Consider the following 15,148-nt stretch of genomic DNA (forward strand, 5'->3'; position numbering starts at 1 on the left):
CCAATGGCCCCTGTGCGAATGCCAGGAAGTGAGCTTTCTTTCCCATTAAGGAAGGGGAACTTGGATCAACTTCTTCTGAAAATCTTAAATCATTTTTATTGATCTCATCACTTGACTAATCTAATTACAGCTTGCTACTAATGCCAGCAAACTAGGAGCCAAACCTCTACATCTGGGAGGATGTTCTGGCCCCACAATGTCTTGCCTTCCACCCAACCGGGTAAGAGTATCCACCAAGGGCAAATTTGAACCGACCTTCACTGGACATTCACAGGAGGGAGGGCCACAGTGACAAGGAGCTTGCACCCTAGATGGCCAGGTTCCTGGGTCACACAGCCTGACCCTCCTCCAGATGCGCCTCTGCAAAGTTTCCTGGCATTATTGTATTTTTTTACTTCTGGTAACTGCTTTAAAAGAACAAAGCTCTCTGTTTAAAGGGGCCCAGGGACCTCATAATTGCCACAAGGCACATGAGTAGTTCCTATACTTTCTAAACAGTTTCTCTTTTAACATTAAATATTAAATTCATAACGTTTGGCCGAAGTGTAGATGCTACCTGGAAAGGGAGGTGATGTTATCAGGACTGTAGAGACTGCCAAGAGAGACCTCCTGCCTTACTTACCTCAGAACCACAAGGAAAAATCCCCACACACATATAGCAGGGGGATAGAGAGCACAAACTGACCCACACCAGCACCTGACAACAAATGGCTGGAAGCATAATGCATTCTGGCTGCCAGAGTGTCTAGGGCTTCAGTCTCAGGCTGTTCCTACTTGAACATGATTCATCTGCATAGCTCAGTGGGGGCGTGTGGATTCTAGCAGAAACATTTCCAGGATCTTTAGAAGCTCCAGGCCATTCCATACAGGTGCTCACATCGTTGGTGCCTCTCTTCTCTGATGACTGGGGTCTCTTCTTCTCACCCAGAATTTTCCAGTTGTAATCTGAGCAGGCAGGTCAAGCAGTTCTCATCCAATCCCTCCTCCACCCTGAGCTAATCCCCAGCTCTCAGAGGGGCCATCTGCTGAAGGCATGATTCATGAGGGCAGAGGAGGAGGGTGGGGGAAACCCAGCTGTACCAATTTTTAAAATAATAATGTCCGTTATTATTATTTATTATAATAGTCATTTCCAGAATGGATATTGGACTGGCTGGTTTTGTGTGTCAACTTGACACAAGCTAGAGTCATCAGAGAGGAAGGAGCCTCAGCTGAGGGAATGCCTCCATGAGATCCAGCTGCAAGGCATTGTCTCAATTAGTGCTCAGGTGGTGCCTCCCCTGGGCTGGTGGCCCTGGGTTTGATAAGACAGCAGGCTTAGCAAGCCAAGGGAAGTAAGTCAATAAGCAGCATTCCTCCGTGGCCTCTGCATCAGCTCCTGTCTCCACATTCCAGCCCTGCTTGAGTTCCTGTCCTGACTTCCCTCAGTGATGAACAGCAATGCTGGAGTGTGAGCCAAACAAACCCTTTCCTCCCCAACTTGCTTTTGGGTCATGGTGTTTTGTCAAAGTAATAGAAACCCTAAGACAGCTATGCTACAAAAATCATCTGCCTGGGATTTCTTGATGCTAACCTCAAAACTATAAACACTAGGAATGTCCCTCTCTGGGTGGAAGAGACACCCAGCACTCAGGAAACCGTGCACATAGTCCAGAAAACAAGATCTGTGCTATTTTGAAAGTGCTTAAAGGCAGAATAACGAAATAGAACAGCAATAAAGCCTCATTTCTCAACCCAACTCGGACTTGTGGCTAACTCATTCTAGACTAGTTAAATAAATCTTGTGTTTGCTGAATTCACTTCACATAATATATACTCTTCCTGTATGGATTAGGCTGGTAGAAGCGTGAGGAAACTGAACCTAAGTCAGATAAATTCAGTTTGTGGTAATCGCAGACCTGAGAAGCGAGCGGCCATGTTGGGAGCACAGCTTTAGATTTAATGCTCACACTGGGTATTAGAGAGTTGTGTACCATGCTCCTTGCTACAAGATGATGTCTGTGTTTGCTAGAGAGCAATCTGAGCTAAGCTCCTTGGATTGCTTTTATTCTAATGTCATTGTAGGAACAGTTCATTTAGACCTCACTGTGCCCAGTGTGTTGTTCATAAAATAACTCAACGTCAACTTGGCCCTGAAAGTACCGACAATTATAATTCTGGAAATAAAATTTGTATCATCCCCCTCCCCAAGGCTCGTGTGTGTTGAAGGTTTGGTCCCCAGCTTATTGAGCCAGTCATTGAGATCATGTGATTGTGATCTAATCATTGAGCCAGTGATTAGATCATGAGGCCTAGTTGAAGGAAGTAAGAGTCTAGGGGTGTAGACATATTTTCCAGGCCTTGCCCCACACTCTGTCTGTTTTTTGGCTGCTAGGAGCAGCTCTGCTCCACTACACCCTTCTGCCAGGATATTCTGCCTCCCCACTGGTCAGGAAATGTAAAGCCCAGTGGTCATGGGCTGAAATCTCGTAAACCAGAAGCCCCAATAAAATTGTTCTGCTTTGTGCGGTTATCTTGGGTATTTGGTCACAAGTATGAAGTTTTGTTTGCTCTCTGTTGCTGTGATAAAGTACCAAAAGCCACTTGAGGAGTAAAGAGTTGGTTTGCCTTACATGTCCCAATCACAGTCCTTCATTGAGGGATGCCAAAGGAACTCAAGCAGGGCAAAAACCTGGGGGCAGGAACTGAAGCAGAGGTCATAGACTGTGGTATACAACAGTGGCTTTCAACTTTCCTATGGCTGCAATTCCTATTTAATACAGTTCCTCATGTTGTGGTGACTCCCAACCACAAAACTGTTTTCATTACTACTTCATAACTGTAATTTTGTTACTGTTATGAATCGTAATGTAAATATCTGTGGTTTTACATGGTCTTAAACCAACCCCTGTGAAAGGGTCAGTTAACTCTCGAAGGGGTCACGACCCATAGATCAAGAACCAGTGGCATAGAGGAACACTGCTTATTGGCTTGCTCTTTGGGGCTTTACTCAATTTGTTCTCATTCATAGTCCAGGATGGCCCATAGAGGGATGGGCCCTCTCCCATCAATCATCAATCAAGAAAATATTCCAAAGCTTATGTGTAGGCGAATATGATGGGGGGGGTGTCTTCTCAATTAAAGCTTCATCTTCCCAGGTGATTCTAAACTGTGTCAAATTGACAAAAAACAAAAACAAAAACAAAAACAAAAAAACCTAATCAGCAGCTGGCACACCAGCAGTCCTGAAGCAGAGCAGAGCAAGTGACAAAAATAGAGAGCCCTCATATCAGGGACACTCCTGGATCTACCTTAAAATTTCCTCTTATTTCGTTAGTGTCGTAGCCAAATTAAGATTTGAAGGGCACTGTTAAATGTCTAGGTAAGGACTTGGGTCCTGCTCTTCCTAAAATGGGGAGAGTAGATCTGTGTTATTCTCTGAAGCAGGAAGACATTTTTTTTTTTTTTTTTTTTTTTTTTTGGTTTTTCGAGACAGGGTTTCTCTGTGTAGCTTTGCGCCTTTCCTGGAACTCGCTTTGGAGACCAGGCTGGCCTCGAACTCACAGAGATCCGCCTGGCTCTGCCTCCCAAGTGCTGGGATTAAAGGCGTGCGCCACCACCGCCCGGCCAGGAAGACATTTTTAATAGTTTCTTGGCCCTCTAAGAGGCGTGAAAAATCAGGTCCCTCTAGACAAAAACTAATCAACATTTTTTTGGTGCAACTTCTACAGAGTTCTGAAAGAACGGTCAGCTTGTGACTGTAGAGTTGAATTACATCCTCCAGGTAACCCATGTGCACATATTAATCACACCAAATGGGGATAAAGACCACCGACCACAAATTATGGCCAAATCAAAGCAAGCTTTATTGTGCACACCAGAGAGCTGGCCAGCTGTCTCACCCAAGGCAGGGTGCAGGAGAACAGCCCTGAGACAATTTCACAAAATCCACTTCTACAGGGCAAAACTATAGGGTGGGGGGATTTTGTGAGCAAGCGTGATCACAGAAGAGAGACCACACGTTCAGAAAATCTTCCTGGAACATTTGTTATAGAACATGCCGTGGTCACAGTGGTGGTGCGTACCCCAGTTCTGAGAAACAAAATTTAAGGTTTACAGTTGACAGAGACCTTACTGAACTAGAGCTTCAAAACGGCCCCTGATTACAAAACAGAGCCAAAGCCGGGCGGTGGTGGCGCACGCCTTTAATCCCAGCACTTGGGAGGCAGAGCCAGGCGGATCTCTGTGAGTTCGAGGCCAGCCTGGTCTACAGCGTGAGATCCAGGAAAGGCGCAAAGCTACACAGAGAAACCCTGTCTCGAAAAACCAAAAAAAAACAAAAAAAACAAAAAAAACAAAAGACAGAGCCAAGCTTGTTTCTCACACAAGTCTGCACAGAGATCTGAAGAGTAAGTGCTGGCTTTCCCTCCACTTAAATTCCATCCTCAATTCATATATATATATATATATATATATATATATATATATATTTTACCAATAGAGGTTATAATATGGCCAATAATGAAAACTATGAGTTTTCAAGAATGTTATAGCATGGGAAAGTATCGGTCCTGGTTTGATACGTTTCTTTGTTCACCTCCCACAGAAGGCATTACACTACCATTAGCTAACATTTGGTGAGCCGAATACTATAGCAAAGTTAGACTTTAAAAATTGTATTGTTGCTTTTCCGCGCTACTCTGGGACGGGTCCATATGTTGTTGTTCTTGATTCCCGTCGTAACTTAAAGGGAAACTTACACAATGTCCGGAGTCCTTGATGTCCTGCAGATTAAGGAGGAGGATATCCTCAAATTCCTTGCTGCAGGAACCCACTTAGGTGGCACCAACCTTGACTTTCAGATGGGGCGGAAAAGTGATGGTATCTACATCATAAACCTGAAGAGGACCTGGGAGAAGCTGTCACTTGCAGCCCGTGCTATTGTTGCCTTTGAGAACCCTGCTGATGTCAGCGTCATCTCCTCCAGGAACACTGAGCAGCGAGCTGTGCTGAAGTTTGCTGCCGCCACTGGAGCCACTCCGATTGCTGGCCGCTTCACCCCTGGGACCTTCACTAACCAGATCCAAGCAGCCTTCAGGGAGCCGCGGCTTCTAGTGGTGACTGATCCCAGAGCTGACCACCAGCCCCTCACAGAGGCGTCTCATGTCAACCTGCCCACCATTGCGCTGTGTAACACAGACTCTCCTCTGTGCTACGTGGACATTGCCATCCCACGCGACAATAAGGGAGCTCACTCAGTGGGTCTGATGTGGTGGATGCTGGCCCGGGAAGTACTCTGCATGCCTGGCACTATCTCCTGTGAGCACCCATGGGAAGTTATGCCTGATCTTTACTTCTACAGAGACCCAGAGGAGATTGAGAAGGAGGAACAGGGCGCTGCTGAGAAGGCTGTGACCAAGGAGGAATTCCAGGGCTAATGGACTGCACCAGCTCCTGAGTTCACTGCTGCTCAGCCAGAGGTGGCAGACTGATCCAAGGGTGTACAGGTGCCCTCTGTACCCATCCAGCAGTTCCCTACTGAAGACTGAAGTGCCTAGCCAGCCACTGAGGACTGGTCAGCAGCTCCCACAGCTCAGGCCACCCAGTGTGTTGGAGCCACCATTGAGTGGTCCTAAGCTCCTCTGAAGACACCTGAGCAAAGGGAAAAAAGGTGGAAGGAAAATAGAGTTCCTGCAAGCTGAAAAAAAAAATTGTATTGTTGTTTTAAATATTAGTTTTTTGTTTTTTAATTAGTTTATAAAGTGAATTATGAGAGTTTTATATGTATTTGATTTGGGGCTGATCCCCTACCCCAACTTTCTCTTTCTTTGTCTCCTTGTCCCCAGATTTCCCACATACTCTTTATCCTACTATTCTTCTTCTATTTTGTTCAATTGTCTTTCTGACTTCCTTCCCTTAAAGGCTTTCTTTTCAATCTCATGGGCCCTTTCAAGTTTCTTAGGATTTACCCATATTTATTCCTACCTGGATACACAATATTAACACTTAGAGCCTAGAATCTGCACATGAGATATAATGTACAGTATTTGTCTCTGAGCAGAAATGCCTTGTTCAATATGTTTTCCTGTAGCAGGAGAGTTTTCTCTCCAGGTCCGCCAAGCCCCGGCAGTCCGACAGCCCACTTATAAAACAAACACACAGATGCTTATATTATTTAAACTGTTTGGCCTAATGGCTCAGGCTTCCTCCTGCCTGGCTACTGGCCAATCAGTGTTTTATTTATTAACCAATCAGAGCAACACATTTGACATACAGAACATCCCACAGCATTTTCCATTCCACCCATTTTCCTAAAATGTTCATAATTTCATTTTTCTACATCTGAATAAAATTCCATTATGTATTATCCATTCCTCTGTTGATGGCCATCTTGGAAATTACAATTTCTTTGCTGTTGAGAAAGGGCAATAATAAACATGGCTGTGCAAGTATTCCTGCAGTAAGATCGAGAATCCTTTGGGTATATTCCCAGGAGATTTGTAGCTGGATAGATAGGCATCCTCTTTTTGGTTTTTGTGATAAGCCACTGTGGGAGACCAGCTCCCACTTTTTTTTTTCAAAAAGTATGTTTACTTAGAAAAGTAGATTCAACACCCCAAATGCAAAAAAAAAAAAAAAAAAAAAAACAGGTTGGATTGAGCTTAGATTTCTTGATATCCTACTTCTAACTCTAAGAAAGAAGTATTGCACCATCCACTCACATGCCCATACATCTGATCCAGGCTAAGATGCTGGAAAAATAAGCTCAGAACAGTCCCAAGTCAATATGGGAAGCCATGGTAGAGAAACCTAAGATTTCTCAGAAATAGTTTTAAGTGGGAAGCCTCTAATCTACCTGGTTAGTGCTTTTCTGCAGGTTTCTCAGTATGAGTCCAAACCTCTTCCAAAGCACCTTCAAACACAAGTTATGGCAGTAAGTCCAGAAGGCTCTATACAAGGACTATGTAAGTAATGGTTCATGAAAATTGAGGACCAGCTCCCCTTGTGTCCCACAGTTGGAATACGCAGTTGAAGCCTAGGTGGTTCTCCTCTTCTTAGCAGATGGTCGCTCAAACACATCCCGTACCCCAGCTGCCTTTTGTTTAAAGAACTTTGTGTTCTGGGCACTCTCTTGGCCCCATGCAGAGTCAAAGGAAGTGGTATCTTGATCCACAAGGTGGGTGTACTTGGTGCGACCAGACCGTCCAAAATTCTTGACCTGCATGACTTCCGGAAGAATGGTTTTGTTGAAATGGTCCTCAAGAGTAGGTGCACTAAAATCTCTCTTGTAGAGCTCTTCATCCTCATCCATGAAGAAGGCCCCCCGGTGATAATACTTCTGTAAAAACTTGTATTTGCCCTTAACAGCTTTGTTGGTAATGACTTTGCCATTTGCCCGAAGTTCACCCCGCCTTTCTTCCTCAGTCAGGTTTCGCATGCGTTCAATTTCTGCTTTCTCCTTTTGAAGCGCTTCTCGGTCTTCTCTGTCCCTCTTGATTCTTTTGAGCTCTCGGACTTTCCATGCCTCGTACTCCTCCTCCTCATTTTCGTCATCAGTATTGAGTGCGTCCAGTGCGGCGAGAGACCGCTTGTTCCCCTCTAGCTCTTTCTTGGTCTCTTCTTCTACAATCTTCAGTGTGTACTTGTGCCGCTCCTCAGCCCTGCGCTTTGCTTCCTGCTCCAGCTCCTTCTGTTTCAGTGCCTCAGCTTCTCGCTCTTGAACTGTCACCCGGTCCTTCTTTCGAATGAAGACAGGCTTAAGTCGAGGCTCCATCTCCTCTTCACTGTCCGTGTACTCCTCAGACTCAGACTCGGACTCGGACTCCGACTCCTCCCCAGAGCGTCCTTCATCTTCCACTTCCAGCTCCTCATTTTTCCTCTCCTGTGCTCGCTGACGCATCATGCCACGGCGCCGCTCTATTTCCTCATCATCAATTTCTTCCCCCTCTTCTTCGCTGCTACCTTCCCGTTCCAGGCGCCCAGCATCTCCTTCTACTTCTGAGTCACTTTCCCCTACCACTTCAGGTTCCACTACTTTCCGGTGTCGAGCCAGTCTCTCTTCCACATCTTCGCTAACGCGGTTCTGTAAACGCCGAAGTCGGGGGTCACTGGGTGAATCCTCTTCCTGCTGCTCAGGTTCTGCTTCTTGTTCCTCAGCTTTCTTAATGAACTGAAATTCTTCATCCTCTTCATCTGAGGACTCCATAGGGGCATAATCTGGCCTCTTTCCAGACACATAACGCTTTACCTTCACTTTTTCCATTGAAATCTCACCTTTCTCATTGCGAACTGGGACGGCCCCAGCCGTAGACTGAATGGGCAGCTGCTTCATGAGTGCGCTTGGGACCCACATGGTGACGGCTGCGGTCCCGGCAATGGAGTTCAAGGAACACAACACCGCTTTCCAACTAGCTCCGCTAGACACTGCTGCACCACTCCAGCTCCCACTTTTTTATGACAGGAACTCTTGATGAGAGAGGGATACGAGATTTAGAAAGAAATATAGACGTAGAAGGATAGAGGGGAGAGAAACAAACAGAAACACAAGATAGCCTCGGGAAGGCCTGGCCCCTTCTGTCTCTTCTAAAGGGCTTTTTATAGGAATGCCAATGGGTGGAGCAAAGACCGCCCCCTAGCTCAACCAATGGTGATTGGTGTACACCCTCCCAATCACCTACTTGCTGTGGGATTGTCTGTATGTCAAATTGCTCTGATTGGTCAATAAGTAAAGCACTGATTGGCCAGTAGCCAGGCAGGAAGTATACGCGGGACTAACAGAGAGGAGAACTGAGAGAACAGGAAGGTGGGAGGAGACACTGCCAGCCGCCACCGTGTCAAGCAGCATGTCAAGATGCTGGTAAGCCACAAGTCATGTGGCAAGGTATAGATTTATGGAAGTGGACTAATTTAAGCTGTAAGAACAGTTAACAAGAAGCCTGCCACGGCCATACAGTTTGTAAGCAATATAAGTCTCTGTGTTTACTTGGTTGGGTCTGAGCAGCTGTGGGACTGACAGGTGACAGAGATTTGTCCTGACTGTGGGCAAGGCAGGAAAACTCTGGCTACACCTAGTAACCATGTACATGGTCAAGTAATCCTCTGATGCAGCCCTGCTGGGTACAGCAAGCTTAGATCTCACTAGGAAACCTTTGTAGACCTCCACAAGCCTACACACTGACTTTCACAGTGGCTACACTAAGTTACATTCCCATGAACAGAGAGTAAAGATCCTTCCTCCCACCACATTCTCCCCAGAATTGATTATTTTTTTATGGTGGCCATTCTGATGGAATCTGTGATGTTTTATAATGATTGTCAATAGAATCTAGAACTTGATTGTGGTGGTATTGTGTTCCCCAATATATTGTGCACCCTAATAAACTTATCTGGGGTCAGAGACAGAACAGACACTAGATACAAAGGCTAGAAAATGGTGGCACTCACACCTTTAATCCTAGCATTTCAGAGATAGAAATCCCTCTGGATCTCTGTGAGTTCAAGGCCACATTGGAAACAGCCAGGCATGGTGACACACGCCTTTAATCCCAGAGAGCGAGCCTTTAATCCCAGAGAGCGAGCCTTTAATCCCAGAGAGCGAGCCTTTAATCCCAGAGAGCGAGCCTTTAATGCCAGAGAGCGAGCCTTTAATCCCAGAAAGCGAGCCTTTAATCCCAGAGAGCGAGTCTTTAATCCCAGGGAGTGATGGTAGAAAGGAAAGACATATAAGGTGTGAAGACCAGAAACTAGAAGCATTTAGCTGGTTAAGCATTTGGCTGGTTAAGCTTTCAGGCTTTTGAGCAACAGTTCAGCTGAGACCCATTGGGATGAGGATTCAAAGACTTCCAGTCTGAGGAAACAAGATCAGCTGAGGAACTGGCGAGGTGAGGTAGCTGTGGCTTGTTCTGCTTCTCTGATCTTCCAGTGTTCACCCCAATACCTGGCCTCAGGTTTGATTTTATTAATAAGAACTGTTAAGATTCCTGCTGCGCTTGATCCTAGAGATACATTTCTGGGTATATGTGTTTGGGATTATTTTATTGGTTTAATTAAAGTGGGAAGACCCACCCTAAATGTAGATAGCTCTATTTCTCAGATTAGTGTCCTAGACCACATACCAAAGAGAAAGCTAGCTGAGCACCGCTAGTCACTTTCTGCCTCCTGACTGTTGGTATAATGTGACAAGCCACCTCGAACTCCTACTGCTAGTACTTTTCTACCATGATGGGCATATCCTTGAGCTGAGAGCCAAAATAAATGTTTTCCCCTTAAGTTTCTTCTTTTTTATAATTTATTTTTATTTTTATGTCCATTGATGTTTTGCCTGCATGTATTTCTGTATTCAGGAGTTGGATCCCCTGGAACAGGAGTTACAGAGAGTTGTGAGCTGCCATGTGGGTGTTGGTAATCGAACCCAGGTCCTCTGGAAGAGCAACCAGTGCTCTTAACCACTGATCCATCGCTCCAGCCCCTCCCCTTAAGTTTCTTTTGTCAGGGTACTTTTACCATAGAGATAGGAAAAGAAACTAGTACAGAAGTTTGGTATCAGAAGTGGGGCCACTAATGGAATAAACCTGACCATATGGTTCTTCTACTTTTGGAACTGATTTTTGGGAGAAACGTGGAAGATATTTTAGCTGTAGGCTAAAAAAGCCCATTCGTTGACTAACAGCTTGAGTGTTTATAATAATAGTATTTTGAGTGTTTAATTTTTTTGTAATCCTTTAGATATTCTTTATATTGAGCCCTTGTCTGAAGTATAACCAGAAAAAAAATTCTGCTCATAAATTCTCCATTTATGAGCACTGTCTATTTATTTTGTTGATACTTTCTTTCGTTATGCAGAAGCTTTTACATTTAATATTATCACATTTGCTAATTTGAGTTATTTTGTGTGCTAGCGAGGTTTGATTTAGAAATTTGCTGCCAATACCCATATCCTAGGGAGTTTTCCATGTATTTTTTTTAGCAGTTCCAGCACATACAGTTTCAAATTAAGACCTTTGATACAGTTTGATTCAATTTTTGTACATGGTGATAGATATGGATCTAATTTCACTCTTCTGCATTGGATATCAATTCTTTTGCTGTCTTAAAGTTTTTCCTTATTCAAGTATTTCACCCCCTTGGTTGAGTTTATTCCTTAATAGTTTTTGAGACAACATATATCACCTGATGCCTAACAATCCCAGTGTAATGCCCCCCAAGGAGAATGATTACATGAAATTCCAAAGAATTCAAAACAATAATCATGAATATGTTCAAAGAAATTAAAGAGGACATCAATAAACTCCTGAATGAATTAGGAGAAAACACAAACACACAAACAAATAAATAAAATAAGGAGGCAAATACAGAACTGAAAATGGAATTCAGTAAAGATAAATACTGAAGAAAAGTCAAACTAAAATGATGCTTGAAATAAAAAAATTAAATCATTCAAACTACAAAGACTCATAAATAAAATGAATCATAGAGAGGACAGGGACCAGAGTTCAAAGGCAGATTAGAATCGTTGGCATATTCAGTCAAGGACAATAATAAAAGCCCTATAAATGAAACATGCACTATTTCGAGGACACCATGGAAAAAAACCAAATTATTAATTATTGCCCAAGAAGGAGAACTCCATACCAAAGGCATTGAAAATATTTTCAATAATAATCATAGAAGATTTCCCAAATCTAAATAGAGGTCCATCAAAATATAAGAGGCATATAGAATATCAAATAGGAGCAGAAAAGACACTTCACACATCATATAGTTAAAAACACAAAGTGTACAGAACAGTGAAAGCATACTGAAAGCTATGAGAAAAACCAACTCACATATGATTCCAGGCCCATCAGAATAAGAGCTGATTTCTCTTATTCTGAAACATTGAAAGTCAAAAGGGCATAGAATGGTATTTATGAAGCTCTGAAAGACCACAGCTACATACTCAAACTGACAAGCCCAGCAAAACTGTGTGTTGTAGTTGATGGAGAAAGAAAAACATCCCATGACAAAAGGAAACTAAGACATTTTTATGATCATTAAATTTTCTCTTCAGTGGACACTGGGAGGAATTCTTCAGATTAAGAAGAATAATTAAAGAGGCTGAAGAGGGGGAAAATGTTAAAATGTTAAGCAAATAAGGACTAGGAATACACCAAACACTATAAAAATCAATAAAATGAAAGGAATTCACTAACACATTTCAATAATAACTCTGAATTAAAGATCTTAATTCACCAAATCAAAAGACATAGGCCAGAAGATTGGATTTGAAAACAGGATATATCTGTTTGCCATCTCCAAGAAACATACTTCACCATTAATATAGACAGTGTTTTATCGAGAAATGATGGGTAATTAAAAACACCCTGAATAACAAAGCAGTCCTGAGCAAAAAGAATAATACTGAGGGTATCAATACACCTGATTCCAAGTTTACTATAGATTCATAGTAACAAAAACAGCATCATATTGGCACAGATATAAACACATAGATCAATGGAATAAAATAGAAGATCTACACATAAGTTATAGCTATTTCTGTTTTGGACAAAAAAATGAAAAAAATATTTATTGGAGAAAAGACAGAATTTTAAATAAATAATGCTGTGAAAAGGTATCTACATGGAGAAGAATGAATCAAAATTCTTATCTCTCACCTTCCACAAGATTACCTCCAAATGGCTCAAAGACCTTAATAAGAGACCTGAAAATCTGAAAGTTCTAGAGGGAAAATAGAGAAAACACTTCAAGATATATATGTAAGTAATGAGTTTCTGACTAGGACTCCATCTGCTTAAGCAAAAAGGTCAGCAGCCAACAAATGGGACCTCATGAAATTAAAAAGCTTCAGGACAGCAAAGATAATAGTTAATCAAGTGAGGGATTCAGAACAGGAGAAAAAAATTGTCATATATATAAACTATTCATACCCAGAACATATTAACGCCCCCCAAATTAAACAGAAACTGAAAATCCCAGTTAAAACCTAAGGGAATCAACAGTGACAATAAGTATTTTTTTAAAGTACTCAAAATCTTTAGGCATCCAGGAAATGTAAACTAAGACTACTTTGCGATTCCATCTTAGACCACTCAGAATGGCCATCAAGAAAACCAATGTTGGTGAAGATGAAGAGAGAGAAGAACTTTTATGTGATGTTGTTGAGAATGCACATTGGTGCACCCACGGTGAAAATCAGTGTGGGGGTTTCTCAGGAAGACTAAAAGGAAAACTTCCAGCCTTCCTGAGCATATACCCAAAGAACTTTATATTTTACCACAGATAGACTTACATATCCAGGTACACTGCTGCTCTATTAACAATAGCAAGGAAATGAAACCAGCATAGATGTATGTCACCTGATGAATGGATAATGAAAATGTGATATATATATATATATATATATATATATATATATATAAAATCCATCAAGAATATTATAACAACTGTGAATATATCATATTACACCACATCATATTATATTATATTGCAATGTATACACTGAATTATGGGGTTCTCAGTTTCATAGATCACACATTAATGAACATAAAATAACAACTATCTCCTGACACAATACTATTTGGTGACCTCAGTACCATATTCCCATTAATAGATCTCCAGGACTGAACAATTAATAAGGAAACTTCAGAGTAAATTACTATAGAATACATGGATCTAACAGACATTTACTGAGTCCAACTGCTGTGGAATGCACATTCTTCTTGGGAGCCCATGAAACTTTCTCTAAAATGGATCACATCCTATGTCATAAAACTAGTCTTAGGAAATAGAAAAGTACTTAGGAAATTTCTTGTGTCTCATCAGGCCATAGAAATCAACATCAAAAGAAACCATAGAAACTACATAGATACTTGGAGATCAACTAATACAACTTTGATCAGTGGGTCATTGAAGAAATCAGGAGATAAATTTAAAACTTCTTAGAAACAAATAAAAATGATATCCCAACTTATCATAACCTTTGAAATTCAGCAAAGGCAGTTCTAAAAGAAAAATTCATAGTCATGGGTGTGTGCGTTGTAAAAGTCAGACAGGCTGGGCAGTGGTGGCACATGCCTTTAATGCCAGCACTCAGGAGGCAGAGACAGGTGGAGCTCTGAGTTCAAGGCCAGCCTGATCTACAGAGTGAGATCTATGACAGCCAAGGCTACAGAGAGAAACTGTGTCTCATAAAACTAAAACTAAAATAAGAAAGAGGCGGTGGGGAGGGGAGAGAAAAGGCCACACATATCTCAGACAAATAACCGGACACACCTCACGGTCTTTGAAAATCAAGAACAATCCAAACCTAAAAGCACCCGCTGTGCCCCAGCACTAAAATGTAGTGTCACCATCAGACTTGATCACAGGTCTACTGAGTCTGGTGTGGCCATGCGGCTTGGTCACAACTATTTTACCTTTGCCCTCTTCCAGTGCCAGTACATGTTAATGCTGCCTCACCAGTCTGAAAGCCTGCAGTGTTCCCACACTACCCCCTTGCTGACATGGGCACGCCTCTTCACACTCATTATGTGTCCCAGTCCCGCCATGTAAGAAGGCAGGCACCTGTTGATGTACCCCCATGTCCCAGCATAACTACATGGTGATGTGGACATGCTAATTCTTGTGTCTGACATATCACAGTACTGCCACAAGACGGCACATGCTCAGCTATTCATGTGCCTGCCACATCTCAGTGCCTACATGTTGTAGACAGGCAAGGCTGTTCACACGTCTGTGATGTCCCAGTGCCACCATGGAGCAGCATGGCACTCCTGTTCATGCACCTGCTGGGTCCTAGTATCACTGTGGCACGGCATGGGCACGTGCCTGTTCATATGCCTGTTGTGGTTCATTGCTAGCACTTGGCATCACCCGCAGGCCTGCTCACACACCTGCCATTTCCCTGTTCCACGTGGTGACATGGGCAACCCTTGTTTCCTTACCTGACATGTCCCAGGACAAGCCTGTTCACACACTTTCTGTGTCCCAGCACCAACATTTGGCATCATGAGTGGGCCTATTCATATGTCTTCTGAGTATGGAGTCACAATGTAGCCACACAGCCACACCTATTTAAAAGGCCAATCTTAGTGCCATCCTCTGGCATCATGTGTACATCATGTGTACTCCCGGCAACACAACATGTGAGCATGGGCGTATGTGTTAAAGG

The 15,148-nt window shown here is 42.8% G+C and overlaps 1 protein-coding gene and 1 pseudogene across 1 annotated transcript; one reads left to right on the plus strand and one right to left on the minus strand.

Moving 5' to 3' along the window:
- The first annotated feature begins 4,707 nt into the window (after positions 1–4,707).
- On the plus strand, positions 4,708–5,615 carry LOC128112479 (40S ribosomal protein SA-like; annotated as a pseudogene).
- Positions 5,616–6,992: 1,377 nt separating this feature from the next.
- Positions 6,993–8,332, minus strand: LOC128112480 (microfibrillar-associated protein 1-like). Its single transcript, XM_052741480.1, has one exon. The coding sequence runs from the start codon at positions 8,330–8,332 to the stop codon at positions 7,016–7,018; it is 1,317 nt and encodes a 438-aa protein (XP_052597440.1). The 3' UTR covers positions 6,993–7,015.
- Positions 8,333–15,148: the final 6,816 nt, after the last annotated feature.

Source organism: Peromyscus californicus, unplaced genomic scaffold (assembly GCF_007827085.1).
Source record: "Peromyscus californicus insignis strain IS unplaced genomic scaffold, ASM782708v3 Scaffold_17__1_contigs__length_78620276, whole genome shotgun sequence".
NCBI lineage: Eukaryota > Metazoa > Chordata > Mammalia > Rodentia > Cricetidae > Peromyscus > Peromyscus californicus.

Excerpts from the sequence above, each read along its gene's own strand:
- LOC128112480 (XM_052741480.1), bottom strand. The coding sequence starts at position 8,332 with ATGTGGGTCCCAAGCGCACTCATGAAGCAGCTGCCCATTCAGTCTACG.